The 18,121-nt window shown below is 47.2% G+C and overlaps 1 protein-coding gene across 1 annotated transcript in view; it reads left to right on the forward strand.

Moving 5' to 3' along the window:
• The window catches only part of MSLN (mesothelin), a gene marked incomplete at both ends in the record, with an annotated part of 30,990 nt that overhangs the window by 4,960 nt on the left and 7,909 nt on the right, over positions 1-18,121 (forward strand). The window contains 14 exons of the mRNA XM_083872277.1: positions 6,086-6,107; positions 8,694-8,855; positions 9,729-9,823; positions 9,957-10,048; positions 11,033-11,163; positions 11,641-11,762; positions 13,482-13,533; positions 14,343-14,513; positions 14,905-15,051; positions 15,177-15,226; positions 15,733-15,853; positions 16,237-16,322; positions 17,032-17,161; positions 17,415-17,605. Of these exons, the coding sequence (XP_083728403.1) occupies positions 6,086-6,107; positions 8,694-8,855; positions 9,729-9,823; positions 9,957-10,048; positions 11,033-11,163; positions 11,641-11,762; positions 13,482-13,533; positions 14,343-14,513; positions 14,905-15,051; positions 15,177-15,226; positions 15,733-15,853; positions 16,237-16,322; positions 17,032-17,161; positions 17,415-17,605 (1,572 nt within the window). The remainder of the gene's footprint in view (positions 1-6,085; positions 6,108-8,693; positions 8,856-9,728; positions 9,824-9,956; positions 10,049-11,032; positions 11,164-11,640; positions 11,763-13,481; positions 13,534-14,342; positions 14,514-14,904; positions 15,052-15,176; positions 15,227-15,732; positions 15,854-16,236; positions 16,323-17,031; positions 17,162-17,414; positions 17,606-18,121) is intronic.

An 18,121-nucleotide genomic window follows, 5' to 3' on the forward strand; every position in this document is an offset into this window, starting at 1 on the left:
CACCACTTTTAAGTTTTTGTTAACAGTAGAAATAAAAGCAGTTATTTTAACATTATACATATATACACGTACACCTTCATCTTCATATTTGCAAAAAGCTGATTTTATAACGTATTTATAGCAGGAGAAAGGATCTCACAGAGGGAAGGGAGGCAAAGGCAGGGCTGGGGTGTGATGGTGTTGAGATAAAGGGGATAGTTTATTCCAGGGGAGCTCCAAAATTCCATCCTTACAGACCTGAGCAGGCAGCTTTGGGCTGGGCAGCCCTGGACACTCTCCCAAGTATGCTCCTGGATCCATGGAAGTGTCCAAGGCCAGGCTGGAAAGAGCTTGAAGGGGGTGGTGGGAGGTGTTTGGGTTGGGACTGGATGAGCTTTAAGGTCCCTTCCAAGCCCTGAACATTCCATGACTCTGCTCCCTTTATTTTCTCTCCTTTGGAGCTGCAGAATTTCCAGCTTCCCCACCCAGCACTTTTCCATCTGATCCTGAGCCTGTTTGGGGAGCTGAAATTCCAAAAAGGTGCAAACCACCTTTGATACGTGCAGAGTCTTGGTATTTTCAGCCTGGCTGGAAGATCCCATCCAGCCCCAGGAGTATCCAGGAGAAGAGGATGCTCTCATGCTTTGAGCTCCAGGTCTGTGAGTTGGACTAATTACAAGGTGATGATGATTGTTATGGGTTTGGGTACTTTAGTACAAATAATAATGCTTTAGTACAAATAATAATGATGTTGCTCTTTTGATGCTCTTGGTTTATCGTTAAAAAATCTTTATTTTTAATAAGATGAAGACAAAGCCACCTGAAGTTGGCAGCTTTTAATGGGATTGTTTGGCACAGGAAGGGGGATTTGCTGAGGGATTTCATCCCAGACACTGGAAGGAAATATTTTCCCTTCTATCTGCCCTGAATAATTTGATTTTTCCCAAGAGATTCTCCTCTAATCATCACTCCTCAATAAAGGCAGGAACAGACCTAACAGACCTAAAGGCAGGAAACTGGCACTATGAAAATTTTTAAAATAGAGAACCAGACTCCTTTGGAAGTGTGGCTTGGGGTGGGTGTTGGTGAGAGTCACTCCAATTATGGGGATCCTGTGAGTCACACGAGTTGGTGACTGCACTGATTCCACAGGAGCTGATGAGGACGTGGAGTGGGGGTGTGGGATGCTGGAGGTGACAATGACACAAATTATTGATGGTCAGCACCCGGCAAGCCTAGGCCTGGCCCAGAGCCGGGCTTTGCAAAAACTTGTCTGGAGAATAAAGTGACCAAACAACCATTTTTATATATATATTTTTCCCCCCAAATCTGAGGATGTAAAATTACCCCGAGATGAGTCCAAAAGAAACTCAGCTCCCCGTGTGACATCCATGATCTGGAATGATGGAATAGAGGAATATCCTGAGTGGGAAGGGATCACAGGGGTCGTGTGCCCCAACAAATCCCACCCTGGACCTCCCTGGGAGAGCTGTCCAAGCATTCCTGGAGCTCAGCCCATTCCCTAGGGATCTGGTCAGTGCCCAGCACCCTCTGGGGGAAGAACCTTTCCCCTCTAACCTTCCCCTGGCACAGCTTCATCCCATTCCATGGCCTGGCTGGCTGACAGAAGAACTTCCATGCATTTTTCTTCGGGATTTCCCAGCTGGAGGTGACTGGGATACACAGAGATTTTCAAGAAATTCCAAGCTCCCGACTGAAATTACCCAGTGCCAAACATTCCTGGAAGAAGCATCTCCATCCCAGGAGCACAGATTGATTTTTGTCCAGTGTAGGAAGGAGAGAATCCACTCTCAGAGCACACATTGATTTGTGGGGTTTTTTTGGTTGTTGTTTTGTTTTGTTTTTGTTTTTGTTTTTTGGTGGTTTTTTTGTTTGTTTGTTTTTTGGTGTGTTTTTTTTTTTTTTTCTTCGGGGGGGAGGAAATCCATCCTGGGAGCACAGATTGATTTTTGTCTCATGCAGGGATGGAACCCATCCTGGGAGCACACACTGATTATTTTTGTCCCATGTAGGGAGGGAGTGAATCCATCCTCAGAGCACACACAGGTTTGGTTTTCTGGTGGGTTTTTTTGTTTGTTTTGGGGTTTTGTTTTTGGATTTTTGTTTGTTTTTGGTGGTGGTGGTGGGTTTTGTTTGGTTTTGTTTGGTTTTGTTTGTGGGTTTTGGGGTTTTTTGGTGGGTTTTTTGGTTGTTGTTTTTTTGGAGGGAAGCAATCCGTCCTGGGATCACACACATTAATTTTTATCCCATGCAGGGGGGAGTGAATCCATCTTCAGAGCACACACTGATTTGTTTTGTTTTGTTTTTTGTTTTCTTTTGGAGGGAGGGAATCCATCCTTGGAGCACACACTGATTTTTTTATCTCATGCAGGGAAGGAGGGAATTCATCCTGGGAGCACAGGTTGATTTTTGTCCCATCCAGGGAGGGAAGGAATCCATCCTGGGAGCACACACTGATTATTTCTTTCTTTTTGGAGGGAGGGAACGCAGCTCGCTGCCCGCCCCAGGCACGGCAGGCATTGCCCAAGAGCGCGTTATTTGTCCCGTTTGTGTTCCCAAGGAGCCGGGGGTGTGCCCGGGGCTCCCGATCCATCCCCATCACCACACCCTGAGCTGGCTCGGTGAAAAGGAGCCCGCTATGCCCAGAGCCTGCCCAGCAGCCCCGGCAGCCTCAGGTGAGTGTCACAGAGTCCTCTCCTGTCCCCCTGCCACCAGCAGCAGCAATGAGCTGCCTTCATTAACTGCAAATTCTGTACGTGCTTTCCCAGATCACTCAGGAGGTTGTTTTGTTTTGTTTTGTTTTGTTTTTAATATACTGTTGTTGTTGGGGTTTTTTGGGAGGGGAGTGTTGGTTTGGGGGGTATTTATTTTTGATGTGGTGTTTTTGTGGTTTTTTGTTGTTTTTTTTTTTTTTTTTTTTTTTTGGGAGACATTGGGGAGGTTTTTTTGGGGAGGTGTTGTGATTTTTTTTTTTTTTTCTTCCCTGCTTTGGGTCCAGTTTTGGGGTTTGTGATGGGTGTTGGTGCGTCCAGGTTTCCACGTGACCTTTAACTTCTCCCTTCTGAGTTTGGGGTTGTTGGTATCATTAATTTATTCCTGTTTGGTTTCTCCTGGCTGAGCTCAGGTGGTTCCCAGAGCTGTCCAGAAATGCTTCCTCTGCTACCAGGGCTGGGATTCCTCCTCCTGCTGCGGCTGGGTGAGTCTGCCTGTGGAGGGAGGGCTGGCCCAGGAGGGTTTTCCATGCCAGAGATCATCCTCAAAAGGGGAAATTGTGCTGCCAGACCACTGAATGTGATTTCGATGGTTGCTCTAAATCCTGAGCCTTTCTTTGTCCTGCTGGTTGTTGGTTTTGTGAGTGAAATATTTTAGTTTTGGTGATAAACAGGGTGGGAAGATCCCCCTGGGGTTGGTTCTCCTCCTGTCTGGTCAGAGCTGTCTGCTCCCAGTTCCTCTTGCTCTGGGGAAGCTCTTAAAGAATAATCATAACTAAATCTGATTAACTCTGTATTAATTGAGCAATAAATCTCAGAATGGTTTGGGTTAGGAGGGATCTTAAATCTCATCCACTTCCACCATCCCAGGTTTCCCCAAGCTCCTTCCAACCTGGTCTGGAACACCTCCAGGGATGGGGAATCCTCTGGGAAATCCATTCCAGCCCCTCCCCATGCTCCCAGGGAACAATTCCTGCCCCAAATCCCATCTAACCCTGCCTGCAGCCACTTTAAACCCTTTCCCTGTGTCTTGTCTCTCCATCCCTCATCCCCAGTCCCTCTTTGTTCCTCTGTCTGTTCATTAGTGACAGCTCCCCATTAATTAAATTATTAAAAATCAGGTAATTAAGAAAGGTGTAGTGCTAATGAAGTCCTCATCCAGGCTGCTTTAGAACCCCCTTTCTTCATGCAGTTTTTTGGGGGGATTATGGATTCATTCACAGCAGGAAAGGCTCCTCCATCCTCCTGTGCCATCAAACTGTGGCCGTGCAGCTGCAGAGCCCCTCACTGTTTCCCCTCCCTGCTCCCATTCCACTGCTCCTACCCCTCCAGGGACATCTGGAATCTCCACTTTTCCCTTTTCTCTGTGCCCGAGGGGTGCTGAGCTCGGGGAATCCCCCTCCTGCCGGGTTTATCCCCTGTGTGCCATCCCTGGGCTCCCACCCTGGCGTTTCCCACCTTGCCAGCTCCGTGGAATTGGCAGGGAGAGGTGGAACTTGGCATCAGGATCCCTCTGGAAGTTGAGAAATGAGGGATGGATGGGTGGAGAGTTGTACAGAGCTGCCAGGAAATAAATCCCTTTCCCCCCCATAAATCCCTTTTCCCCATAAATCCCTTCCCCCCCCCATCTCTTTTCCCCACAAATCCCTTTCCCCCATAAATCCCTGCCAGGCTCTGGGGCAGGACTGGGCTGAGGGACAAATTCCCACCCCAGCACAGGGGTTTTGATCCATTTGAGGCTTTAACAAGAGAAATAAGTGAAATTCATGCCAGGCTGCACTTCCCATGGGGGGACACTGCAAAGCTAAAAGCAGATGGAAGGACAACTCTGGTGATTCCCGGGCTGATCCTTTCCTGTGCAGGGAAATCCTGGAGATTTCAACATCCCTGGGAGTTGTCTCTGCCCTCTGGGGACAGATCCAGGACATCCTTTGTTTGGTTTGCTGATTTTTAAGGTGTGTACTCACAGAAGTGTGCTCGACTTTTTAGTAATTTAACAAGGTGTCAATATTCCAAACTCATCACTGATTAATTTTGTTAAGCGCAGAAAAAGTCATGAATGTTTTTTCTTTTTAAAAAAAATCCTTCTGGAGGTGGTTTCTCTCCTCACCAAATATTAATCAACACAAAACCAACACACACGTGGACACAGCCTGAGCTTGGGAGGACATTGTGGCTGTCACCCCTCAGGGAGCACAGCAGGAGGGACTCTGAAATCCTGGGTCAAAACCCATCTCAAACCCCTGTGGGAAGGAGCTTTGTGCTGGCTTTGCTCTAAAATTTGGCACTTTGTCTTGCAGGGTGGCAGGGACCTGCTGCTGCTGGGACAGAGCTGGTAAGGGAAATTTGTGTGTTTAAAACCTTCCAGGATGGTTTGGCTTGGAGGGAGCTTAAAAATCAGCCACTTCCAGCACCCCATTTCCTCTGGAACCATACTTGTGAAAAAGGAGTTCCACTCTCTTTTAAAAATTTATGAGTTTAATAAAAAATAAAAATAGACCATTAGGAGACAGAACAAGCAAAAGTTTCTTGGCTGAGGGTGCCTGGCATAAAGCCAGCCAGCAGCACACCTTTCACTCTTTCAGACTTTGATATTTAAGGATTGCTGTGTTGAATATTTGTAGATGTTAATCAAACATTTTTTGATCTGTTTTAAACATCCTCGATCACCTTCTTTGATAGATTTATTTGTGGGTGGCTCCACTCTGACTGGTACCATGGGTATAAATTTTCTTTTGAGGTTTTCTGGTCCTTTTCATTTGGATAAGAAAACAGAAAGTTAACAGGATTTTTATGAAGGGTCACAAGGTTACCCCCCACTCCCATAACTTCTAGATTGGTTTAGAAGTTAAACAAAAAGAGATCAAAAAAACCCCAGTCTTTTATTGTTAACTCTCTGGTATAATCAGAAAATATACTTTCATCACCTTTCTAAACTCTATTAATAAAGCATAAAGCAGTGCAATGATACATATAGTATACATATAATTGTATACATATACGTATGTATACAATTATATATACTACATATACAATTATACAGTACATTATACATATACACTATGTATATTATAATATGTATATTATAACCCATTAACATATAGTCATGTTAATATTTGAGAAAAGCCAACTTTATAATATGCATTTATAATAACACTGAAATCACCAAGGGAATGTTCCCTCCTCATCCCTGAGGAGTGGGATAAGATGCTTGAGATCCAGAGCCATTAAACATCTCCTGGAGCTCTGGATTTGGGATTTGGGTGTGTCCAGGTCGCATCCCCATCCAAAGGGCTGCAGGTTCCCCCTGCCTGTCAGCAGGATCACAAATAATGTTTGATTTTAACACCTTTTTTCTCTTTCTCCTGCCGCAGTGCTCCAGCTCCCCCGTCCATGGTGAGTTCCTTTCCAAACATCCTCCCTCAGTAAAACCCCCAGAGGGTTCTTTGTGCCAATTCCTCTCACAAATCCTTATCTTTGTCTCTGTTTTTGCTGTTTTGGGGCTCAGAATCCGCGGTGTGTGCCTCAGTGCCGAGGTAGGTGAGCCGTGCCCGGCGGTTTTGGCACCATGTCCTTGGGAGGGATCCCAGCAATTCCTGCCTCCCTCTGAAGACAGATTTTGTGGCGCTTTTTTTTGCCCCGAAAAGCCGCGGGGTTGCCTGTGGGGCAGGGAGGGCTCTGGTTGCACTTGTTCAAACAGTGAAGGGAAAGTGCCTTTGCCGGGGTTTTGCAGGACAAAGGAAGGCAGGGCCAGGCCCTGGGGAGGTCGCCAAGGGCCTTGGCACCGGTGCTGGGCTGAGCTTGGCTCCAGCTCCAGAACTTCCCTCCATCTGAGGGATTTATACCTGAGGGGGAACATTGCAACAATGCAGCCCTCCCCTGGCCCTGCTGCCAGCCCTCCCCACCCTCTGCTGGCCCCGTGTGGGCTGAGCTCTGCTGGATCCTCCCTGGGGAACACTCAGGAGCCAAACTCTGCTCAGGTGCCGTGGGGTTGTTGGTCCAGATGTGCTCTGGGCTGCTGAGGGGTGCCAGGTCACACCTGGATCTGTCCCCAGCCAGCGCTGCTCTCATCTCCCCTCCCAGTTGTGCCTCACCAGTCCTGCCCCCATCCAGTTCTGCCCCAGTTCCCCTTCCAGATTCCCCCAAGCTGCCACCCCATCCCCTTCCAGCTTCCCCTTCCAGTTTCCCCTTCCAGTTTCCCCTTCCAGTTTCCCCCCTGTTCCCAGCCCATCCAGTGTCCCCTCAGTTCCCAGCTCATCCTCTCCAGTTTCTCCCATTTCCCCCTCAGTTTCCCCCACTCTCAGCCCATTCTCTCCCAGTTTCCTCTCCATTTCCCCCTCCAGATTCCCCCATTCCCAGCTCATCCAATTTTCCCCAGCTCATCCTCTCCCAGTTTCCCCATCCCAGTTCCCCTCACTCCCAGCCCATCCAGTTTCCCCTCAGTTCCCAGCCCATCCTCTCCCTGTTCCCCCCTCCAGTTTCCCCAGTTCCCAGCCCATCCAATTTTCCCCACTCCCAACCCATCCTCTCCGAGTTTCCCCCTCATTTCTCCCAGTTCCCCCTCCAGTTTCCTGTACTCCCAGCCCATCCTCTCCCAGTTCCCCCTCCAGTTTCCCCCATTCCCAGCCCAGGAATTTTCCCCATTCCCAGCCCATCCTCTCCCAGTTCCCCATCCCAGTTTCCCCCACTCCCAGTCCACCCTTCCCCAGTTGCTGTCCCTGTGTTCCTCAGTGCTGTCCCCGTTTTCCCAGTGCTGTCCCTGTTTGTTTTCCCCAGTGCCAGCCAGGAGCAGCTCCTGGAGGTGACCCGAGGCCAAAGGTCCCCGTGCAGCCTCACCTTTGGCCAACTGGCCTGCGCCCAGGTGAGAACCATCCCCTGATTCCCTCTGGGATTTGTTTTCCTTGGGAATTCGGTCACTTCTGCCTTAAAAACATCCCAGGTGGAGCAGCCAAAGCTTTTTCACCCACCCCAGCCCTGAGGTGTGACAGTGCCACCCTCCAGGGGACACCTGCTCTGTTCCAGGGGGCTCAGGAGTGCCCAAACCACCACGGGGACCTTTGGGGACCTTTGGGAAATGGGGATTTCCTTCTCCAAACGGAAAAGGAAGTGGGGGCAAAGGGACTTTCCAAATCAAATTGGCTCTTAAAAATTGTCATCACAGCTTTAAAATGGATTTCTGCAGGGAGGGTCACCCTGGGCCATGGAGGTAAAGGACAATTGAAGGGTAAAAAACACAGTTGAGAGGGGTAAAAAGCATAATTAGAAGGGGTAGAAAAAGCACAACTAAAAGGGGTGAAAAAAGCACAACTAAAAGGAGTAAAAATGTTTGAAAAGGGTGTGGAAAAAGCACAATTGAAAAGGTGAAAAAAAAGCACAATTGAAAAGGGGTAAAAAAATCACAACTGAAAGGGGTAAAAAAAAGCACAATTAGAAGTGGTTGCAGTGTGGAAAAATTCCACCTGGACTATGCTAGGTTTACTTTCTGCCCTGCTTTTGTCATTATCTCTTAAGTTGCTGCCAGTAATTGCAATTAAATTGACACCACTTTGTGTTTTTTGGTAACTCTCTCTAACCAAAAGATGGCGTTTCTGTAAATATTTGTCAGTGAGGGAGGTGGGGGTTATTTTTTGTGGGTTTTTTGTTTTGTTTTGTTTTGTTTTGTTTTGTTTTGTTTTGTTTTGTTTTGTTTTGTTTTTCTTGGCTTTGTTTTCTCTTCTACTATTTGTAAACTATTTCCCTGAAAAAAAATATTGGGGAATTAAAGAGTTCCCCATGGAAGTTTCTAGTTAGATCAAAATTTTTAGAAATTTTGGCAAAATTTGGGGGTTTTTTTTGGATAAGGTTTTAATACTGTGCCAGTATTTTAACGGGAGGAATCCCTTCCCAAATGCCCAAATGTGGATGACCCCCCTGAGGGTGATTTCCCCTCTAAATAAAACCCATCCATCATCTTTATTTGCATTTCCCTTCCTTTTTCCCCAGGAAACTTGGTTCCAGGACCTTCAAGATGATTTCCTCATATCTTTGTATTCCTGCCTGGCCTCTAAACCTCCCACAGCTGCAGATCCAGAACAATCCATCCTGTTCTTTTCCAAATATGATACCAGGAAGCTTTTGGCCTCCCTGACTGTGTTCAGCCAGCAGGTGAGAATTCCCTCAAATGGGATTCCCTCAAATGGGATTCCCTCAAATCCAGGGAATTTTTGCTCTGTTTGCTCTCCAGGAAAAGACTTTGCTAGGAATTTTAATCCACAAACGCCAGAGGTTTATGTCCAAAAAGGAGACAGAGGAGTCCTTTGACTTTATTGGAATAAAGGGAGAGGCCATGGGACATTTCCCCTGGGGTCTCTCCAATTTTTAGGGGACTCAGCCTCCTACTTATCCCAGTTTCCGATCCACATTTCCCTCTCTCTTTCCCCATTGCCTAAGATACTTGAGAGGTCCAGACTTCTCAGAGTGTCCAATACCTAAAATTCCTCTTTAATGTATAACTCCCCCCTTTTCAATTTTTAATTGTTATGGAATTTAAGGGGTTTTCCTCATAGTTTCTTCCATCTTTCAATATCCAATTTAATTTATCAGCAAACCCACAGTTTGTTTGTAAAAGCAAATATCTTCTTTTCCATTCATCAATCCGTGATGGGATTGATTGGATCCTTCCCATTGTTTCTTTTATCTCTCAGTGCTGGCTTTATCCACCAGCAGATCCAGAGTTTGTTTGCGAAGACAAATCTGTCATTCCTCTCAGCTTTATTTCAAATCCCTTGATTATTTTACCTTATTTTGGAAAGAGCCCCATTCCAACCAACAGATTCCATCCCTAGAATTCAGATTTGTTTGGATTTATGTCGCTATCTGCTCAGAATTCCCTGGAATTCATGGATTTCCTCCCTCCTCTCCTGCTGCCAGTTTTCCCAGGTGCCCCTTTCCTGGGAGTGGAGCTTGATTTTCATGAATGGTCTATGGGAGAGGCTGCTCCAGGTGCCTGGAATTGAGACCCCTCCAGTGCTGTTCCAGTGGCTCCATGAAGGACTTGGACCATTCCTGGTGGACCCTCAGGTCTTTGGCTGCCTCTGTGCCAAGGATGTGTCCTGTGAGGAATTCCAGCTGGTGTAAGTGTGGAATGTTCCCCTCTGGGCCACCCTGAGGAGAGAAAATCACTTTGGGAAAGGATGAGATTGAGAATATCCATGTTTTTTGTGAGAGCCCAGCAATGTTTGAGGTGATTTTCCCTTCCTTTCCCAGCGTGGCTGCCCTGGATAGAATCTATTCCCAGCTTCCTGTGGAGGAGCAGAGGAATCTTTACTCTGGGATCAAGCACTTCCTCATCCAAGATGGTAAAGGATCTGATTTCCCTGGGATTTTCCTGATTTTCTATTCACAGGGCTGAGGCTTCACAGGCTTTTTGTGAATCCCCAATGGAAGCAGGCTGGGAATGTCAGTAATGAGTGGATTGGGGAATCATTACATAAATTAAATCATTAATAGAGCCTGAAGGCTTTGTTAACGCAGGGATTTTATAAACCAGCCCAGCCAGGGTTGTGCTGATTTCAATTCACTTCATTTGTTGCTTGTGCAGGGTTTGGCTCTGAGAGGGAAGAATCCAGCCCAGGCAGGAGCTTCCATGCCCTGCATGTCCTGCAAAAACCTTCTGGTGCCTTTGGAGAGAGGAAGAAAGAGGCTGGGGATGGAATATTTGGAGGGATGGAATTCTTTTTGTGGGAATTTGTGATGTGGATTTGAGTGTGAGGTGTGAGCAAGGCTGAAGCTTTTTGTACCTATTTGTTTAAGGACCAGCTTTGTGCACCTTTTTGGGAAGAGTAAGACAGTTATTAATTAGGAATGTTACAGGAATAAACACAAGTGGAGTGTCTGAAGAACCAAAGCTTGGTCTGAGGGTGATGCCACAAGCAGGGCAGTAAAACAGCCTAAGAATGGGGGAAGAAAGAGAAAGGGTGTAGCCATTAAAGATTGAATTAATATTAATTGCAAGGAAAGCAAATGAAACGAATGAAAAAAAGTGAATGAGAAAAGTAGAAAAAAGATAAAAACCATGATGGGATGGAATAAAAAGATGCAATAAAAATGCAGAGGTATGGCTGTACTGAGGTATAGGATGAGTAGATTTTCTGAGATGTTTTGGAGGAGCACAGCTCAAGGATTCATTCTGCTTCATGTCGACCATGCTGTGTAAAGGGGTTAAAACTTCAGATGGGCTGAAGCCTCTCTCCCCCCCTGCCCCCCGCCCAGCAATCCCCAATTCCCGCTGATTTTCTGCCTCAGTTCCATGGTGTGTGTTTTCCTGCCCTGTGTGACTGCAGAATCCAGCCAGAAATGCTACAGTGAGGCTGTTCCCAGCCTGAATTCCACTGCCTGGTTTAGGAATTTCCTGGGATCCTTCCTGGAGCACGCCACTGTGGAGGACCTGCAGCTTTTTGGGGATGAACCAACAGTAAGTGGAGACCCTGGGAGGTCCCAGAGCAAAACCAGAAGCCCACAGTGGTTTGGGTTGGAAGGATTTAAGGGTCACCCATCCCATTCCACACTCCCATTATCCCAGGCTGCTCCAATCCCTGTCCAACCTGGCCTCGAAATTCCTGGAATTCCTGCCAGCAGGAATATTCCTCTTGTTAATTTGAGAAACAAAAGTCACTCCAATTATTTGCCCCCATCGTGTGATAAGGGGGGCTTGTACAGAAGTTGGTTCCACAAAGGGAATTCTGCAGGGAGCAAACTGGAGTCAGTGAGAGGAGAAACCCCAAACCTGATCACAGTCCCAGTGTTTACTTGAAAACAACAACAACAAAAAATAAATCTCAGCACAACTTTAAAACCAGGTGAAAACCCCTGAGGTTGGTTCAAATGGTCAGGATTGAAGGATCCATCTGAATTATTTTCCTTTTTAATTTTTTTTTTCCCCCACCCTCAGCTTCAAAAATTTGCCAGGGATCCTGTGAATATGGAGCTGGTTGGGAAGCTCACCCTGCTCAGGGAGACTGCTCTGTACTACACCCTGCTCCTGACCTCTGCTCCTGCTTTGCCACTCTCAAGGTATGGAGCTGCTGGCATCTCATTTCCTGGAATGGCTCTGCGTGGGACTGGGACACAGCAAGAGTTGGAGTGGGGATTTAATTTCAACCCCTTTAAGGATTCCCTTAATTTTCCCTTTAAGGGTTCCCTTCATTTTCCCTTTAAGGTTTCCCTTCATTTTCCCTTTCTCTTTAACGGTTCCCTTCATTTTCCCTTTCAGGGTTCCCTTAATTTTCCCTTTCCATTTCAGGGTTCTCTTAATTTTCCCTTTCCCTTTCAGGGTTCCCTTCATTTTCCCTTTCCCTTTAAGGATTCCCTTCATTTTCCCTTTCCCTTTCAGAGTTCCCTTAATTTTCCCTTTCTCTTTGAGGGTTCCATTCATTTTCTCTTTCTCTTTAAGGATTCCCTTTATTTTCCCTTTCAAGGTTCCTTTCATTTTCTCTTTCCCTTCAAGTGTTTTATTTTCAAACAATCCCCCTGCCCTTGGCCTTGAGGAGGGCCAGACCCCGAGCTGATTTTCCTGGGAGATGATTTCCCTGCAGTGCCAGCTCCAGTTGGTGGCCAGCAGTGCCTCCAGGGATTTTCAGCTCCCTGAGCTGGAGCTTTGCCATCAGCAGAGCTAAAATGATGAGGGGAAAGGTGCTTGGAAAAGAGGGAAAAGTCTGGCAGCCTCTCCTTTTGTCCCTGCAGCCTCCCAGATGGATTTATTTGTTACCTGAGCCCCGGGGCAGTGAGAAACCTGAGCACGGAGGAGGTTTTGGGAGTGGCCCAGAGGTTGGGGAAGAGCTGTCCCTGGACCAGGGGAACACCTGGAGGGAGAGTTCCCTCCTCCCTGGCATCACACCAGCTGCAGGTGAGCTCTGGGAACTCTCTCACCTGCACAGAACCCTTTGTGTCCCCTCCTGTCACCCTCCTCGGGTCACCTCGTGTCTCTGCTGTGGTGCCTGCCTGGGTTTTCATCACCTCTCAGTCCTCAGGGGTGGAAATGGCTCCATCCAAAGCCTTCAGCAGGAAAACCTGAGCCAGAAATCCGGGGATTTAAGACATCCAGAGGCTTGTGGGATCCAAAAAGAAGAGCTAGAATGTGTTTAGAAGAACCAGATGTATTTAGGGTTCAACACCTCTGAAGGTGTCCAGCCCCTCACAGAAAATGACTTAAAATAACTTTGTGAGATGACCTGACTGAGTGTGTCTTGAAAAAGTGAAAAAGGTTTTAATAAAAGAAGAAAATAATACCAAAAACAATGGAACAAAGCTGCTCGCAGTGCACGGACAGGTCCCACACACCTGCTACAACACCCCAAAAATGCTCTGAGAAGCCTCGTGCTCTCCCTTGAGTACTGAAGGATTTGGGTGGGTTTTTTGGCCAAGAAAAAATAGAGAATAGCTACATTTCTGAGGAACAGCTAAAGAGACCTAGCAGTGTTTTGAGTTGTGATCAGGAGGGCATGGAAACTTCTAGAGTTCTTCCCTTAAAAGCTCCTGGGGTGAAATTGAGACCCTTTTCCTTGTCTAGAAAGCATCTCCCTGATGCATCACTGCTGCTCTGACCCTGCTCTGTCTCCTGGCACCTCTGCAGGTGGCCTCCTCCCTGCTGGGGAATTTGGAGGATTTCTCCCCAGCAGTGCTGGCAGCCCTGGGCCAGGCTGTCCTGGGGCTCTCAGTGTCCAGCATCCAGAACATCCCTGGGGAACATCTGGAAGCAGCTCTGCCTGCCCTGGGGAGTGTCTGTGGCTGGAGTCCTGAGCAGTCCAGGACCATCATCAACAAACTGCTCCAATCTGGCTACCAGGTACTGAGCTCCACAAATCCAGGGAATTCCCTCCTGGGAAGGTGTTGGAACCCTGGGCACTGAGAATTTCAGGCTTTCTGTGCTGGCAGGCACTGACCCCCAAGCAAACACTGCATTTGACCCGAGGCCGTGGAAAAGGCTCCCAATATTGAGTGACAGCACTGGGATTGTGGGTGTGGAGTTTGAATAGAAGTGTGTGATATCACAGGATGGAAAACTTAGAGTTTAAGGGTTTAAAATACAGTAATATATATATAAAGCAAGATGGAGGATTTAGGGTGTTGGCTAAATTCTTCTTCTTTCATCTTCTTCTTCATGGGTCTGGGTGGTGTTTTGTAATTGGGTAGAAAATCCTCATTGTGGGCCACGGGTGGTTGGTTATTGGATTAAAAGTAAAAATAATTTAGGTGTAATTTCATAATTGGAGAGTTTATCCTTAAAAGGCCAGGTAGAGAGAGACAGAGGCCATTTTTTACCTTGTTAGCTTGAAGTGCTGTGGAACTCACAGTTTGTTAGACTGTGATATAGACAAGAATTAATAAACATCTGAATCCAAACATGAAATACTGTCTGACACATTTAATCCTGACTGTGACAGAAAAGAAGATAAAAAGCAGCAGGGAGGGTTTCAGGCATTGGAAGTGCCCAGGGAGGTTTGGAGTGCCCAACCCTGGAGGTGTCCCATGAATTCCTGGAGGAATTCTCAGAGCTCTGGGCTGGGGACAAAGTGGGGATCAGGCACAGGTTGGACTTGAGGATCTCAAAGCTCTTTTCCAAACTGATTTTTTTTTTCTGGGATTCCCTTGCAGATCCTGGATGGACAGAGCCTGGCAGAGCTGGGGACTTTGGTGGGTGGCCTCAACAGCAGCACACTGTGGAGTGTGTCCCCAGAAGTTGTCCTGGAGGCCATCCAGCTGCCAGGCTTTGCCCAGCACATAGAACCTCTGCCTTCTGCTCTGAAAAGGATCCTGGTAGAAAAGGTGACCTTGGTTTTATCTCCCAAAGCAGCAGGGCTGGGAGCAGTGCTCACCTGGGGCCAGGTGGGCCACAGCTGCACACCCAGCCAGTGTCCCCTGTGGGATCTGTCACAGCCAGGCAGGGTGGCAGCAGGACAAGCCACTCCAGCCCTGTCAGTGGGTCTCTGTCACTGTCCTTGGCCTGCTCAGCCTCCCGGGGACAAGGGCAGGAGAGGTTTGTTTTGTGGGGTGGTCCCAGAAATTACTTCCCAGGGAAAAAATAGAAATGGAGCAGGGTTAATTCAATCCTAGAGGTCTTTTCCAACCTGAACAATTCTCTGGTTCTGATATTGCCATGATTTAGATTAAAACTGGGTGAGGTTGCCTTGATTTGTTCTCTTGGGTTTTTTTCAAGGTTTCCTCCGGGGTTGGCCACCCTGCTGAGCTGGTTAAAGTCATTCCCAATGCTCTGGCCAGCTACGTCCCCAAATCCCTGCTTGTTTTTGGGGAAGAGGAGCCAAACCTGCAGGATCTCAACAATAAACCATGGACCAGAGACCAGGTAATGGAGGTTGGGTTCCTCCTTCCCCTTCCTGCCAGCCCTGCCCTGTGTGAGGCCAGGAATTCCACAAATCCCCCTGGAAATGGGGCAGTTTCTCCTGGAAAACCTCAGTCTTTGCTTCCCAGGCTGCCATGTTTTTTGGTGATGTGGTGAAAGCAGAGCCTGACTTCAGCAGGTGAGGATTTTCCTCCTCTCTTTCCCTTTTTTCTGTTTGTTTTCCTGGCAATTCCCACATTTCCCATAGTGGGAACACATTTCCCATAGAAACAGATGGGAAATAGACTGTGAACCCAAACACAGACAGGGAAGACTGAGATTTACCAGGGCTCAGTGTTGGTTTTTTTATCTAAGTCTAAAATTCTCAGTTTCCAGGGTTCCAACAGCTCAGCTGTAAGATGCACTCAGAGGCCACGTTTTCTTTCTAAAATGATGATGCTGGAATCTTAGTCCAGATTGCCTCTGGAATGCATCTCCAAGCAGGGAATGCATCTCTGAGACTTCCAAAGGGCAGTTCCAGGGATTAATTCAAAGGGGCTGATGTGTCTTTTGACGTATTTGAGATGAAAATTATGAAAGCCATGATTCATATCTGGAAAAAAACAGCAGGGTCAGCAGTGTCCTGCTCTGAATTCACCTTCCTGAAGCTCTTTCCCTTCTGATTTTCCTGCTGGGAATTCCCAGGCTCTCCCAGTCTGTCCTCCAGGGCTTCACCTGTGCAGCTGCCAGTGCTGTGGGAGCAGAAAGGTTTCAGGAGTTGGCCAAAGCCATGAGGAAGAAGAAGGTCAGGCTGGGACAGGACCAGGTAAATCCCCACATCCCCAAGGGTTTGGGGTTATCCTGAAGGTACTGAAGGAAATTATTCAGCCAGAACAGCCTTTGGGGTTCAAGGGCTGGAGCAGAGATGTATCACGGGGGTGAGGGTAGGTTTTAGGGAAAGGTTTTTACCCCAAAGGGTGACCCAGGGTCAGGGGAAGTTGTTGAGGTGTCAGGGCACTGGGTGGTCCAAATGTCCTGAGTGTCCCTTCCAACAACTCTGAATTTCCTTGAACACAGGAAAAATCCAAACCCTCTTATTTCCATCTTTTTTCCCCCTCTTTGTTTTGTAAAATCTTTATATTATTTTATATTTCCTTGTGTTTCCTGGTGGTTCCTCTCTCTGATGTTTTCTCTCTGGTGTCCTTCCAGCTGAGCTGCCTGCTGAGGATGGTGACCCTGCACGGGATTCCTGAGGATTTGGACAGTTATCCCAAAGAGCTGTTGCTGTTTTTGAGGTGACTGTGCTGTGGTTTTTGTGATGCTGCCTTAGTACTTCATGGGGAAAATAAGGATTAGTTGATAACCAGGCTGACTAATTTGATTTATGATTCAGAGTTGTTTAGGCCTCTTTCTGGGGAATAAAAAATGGGATTGCAGAAAGCTGAAGGAGGGTATTATTTTACTGGAATGAATTTATTTATTTATTTATTTATTTATTATTATTATTATTATTATTTTAGTTATAATTTTTATTATTTATTTAATTAATTAATTTTATTGGAATAAATCCTTCCTTGTGAGAGTGGGGAGACCTTCAGTTTTCCCAGAGAACCTGAGGCTGCCCCATCCCAGGCAGTGTCCAAGGCCAAGCATTTCCCAAGCCTCAGAATGTGCTTTTCCCTTACAACACCAAAGAAAACAGGGAATAAAGTGGATTCCTTTGTTCCAGTACCTTCCCACTGTGGTTCTGTACCCTGGAACAATTTTAAGCTGTGTCTCACACAATAGATTCCTTAAGGCAAAAACTGATTTTTAAAGGACCAATGTGAGGGATTTTTAAAGAACCAGTTTAAGGGATTTTTAAAGAATTTAATGACACAGAAGACAACTGGGGAAGAGCAGCTCACGGGGTTCAGTGTGCAGGGGTGGAAGATGTTTTATCAGACACTGGGGTGTGTTGGGGTTGGTCTCATTCCCTAAAATTCATGGAGTTTGTGTTTCTAGCCCCTCAGACTATGCAGCCACAGGGAGTTGCAGGCAGTTCTTCACCAATGTTGGGGAGGCAAACGTGGATGTTCTGCCCAGAGAGGACCCTCAGAGGCAGAGGCTGCTCGTGGAGGCTCTGGAGTGTCTGGTACCAGGAGAGGGATTTGGGATATGGGGCAGAGGATTTGGGGACAGGGCAGAGGTTGGGATCCTGTGTGGATTTGGGATATGGGGCAGGAGTTGGGATCCCCGCAGGGGTTTGGGATCCCGCAGGGGTTTGGGATGAGGCAGGGAATTTGGGATCCTGCAGGGATTTGGGATGGGGCAGGGGATTTGGGATCCTGCAGGGACTGGGATCCAGGGATGCTCCATCCCAGTTAGCATCTCTGCCTTTATTCCAGGAAGTTCCTGGCACACAAATAAATGAGGAAAACGCCGAGGTTCTGGGCAGGCTGGTGTGTGACCTGGGTGGGGACTACATCAGGAGCTCTAGGGGGAGGCTGCTGAAGGATTTGGGCCAGTGTGGATCTTTCCTGCCTGAGCAAGAAGAGGCCATCAGGGACATCCTCAGCACTGGCAACACCACCTTTGGGTACGGGATTTTGTCCCTTAATCAAACCCATGAGTGAACTCCAGCTTGATCAAAAACCCAGAAAACTTTATTGCTTTTGAGCTTTCTATTGATGTCTTTTATGTTGTTCAGTTGAAATTATTTCAGCTGAAAGGCCTGGGTGAAATTCTCCTGAAAAATAAGTGGTCACTTCTGTGTTTCTCTTGGTTTTTATAAAAGCTTTTCCTCTGGTCTGATTTTCATTAATCAAACTTCTCTGACTGATCACAGGTGAGTTCCAGCTGTTTGTCAGGCACAGACTTCCAGGAAATGTTCTGCCTCCACCTGTCCAGTGAGAGATGTTTGATAAATCCCCAGTTCTGACACAGGGGGAAGCAAAATATTTCCCTTCCTGTATCAGCTGCCCCGAGATCTTGGCCCTGGATTGGGCCACAGTGAGCAACAGAAATTCTTTGGGTTCCAGAAAGGCCTTAAGACGAGAAATTGTTTGTTCAAGGCCATTTTCCCACCCTGATTCATGGCCCTGACGGCTTCTCC

Source organism: Zosterops lateralis (assembly GCF_965231275.1).
Source record: "Zosterops lateralis genome assembly, chromosome: 15".
Taxonomy (NCBI): Eukaryota; Metazoa; Chordata; class Aves; order Passeriformes; family Zosteropidae; genus Zosterops; species Zosterops lateralis.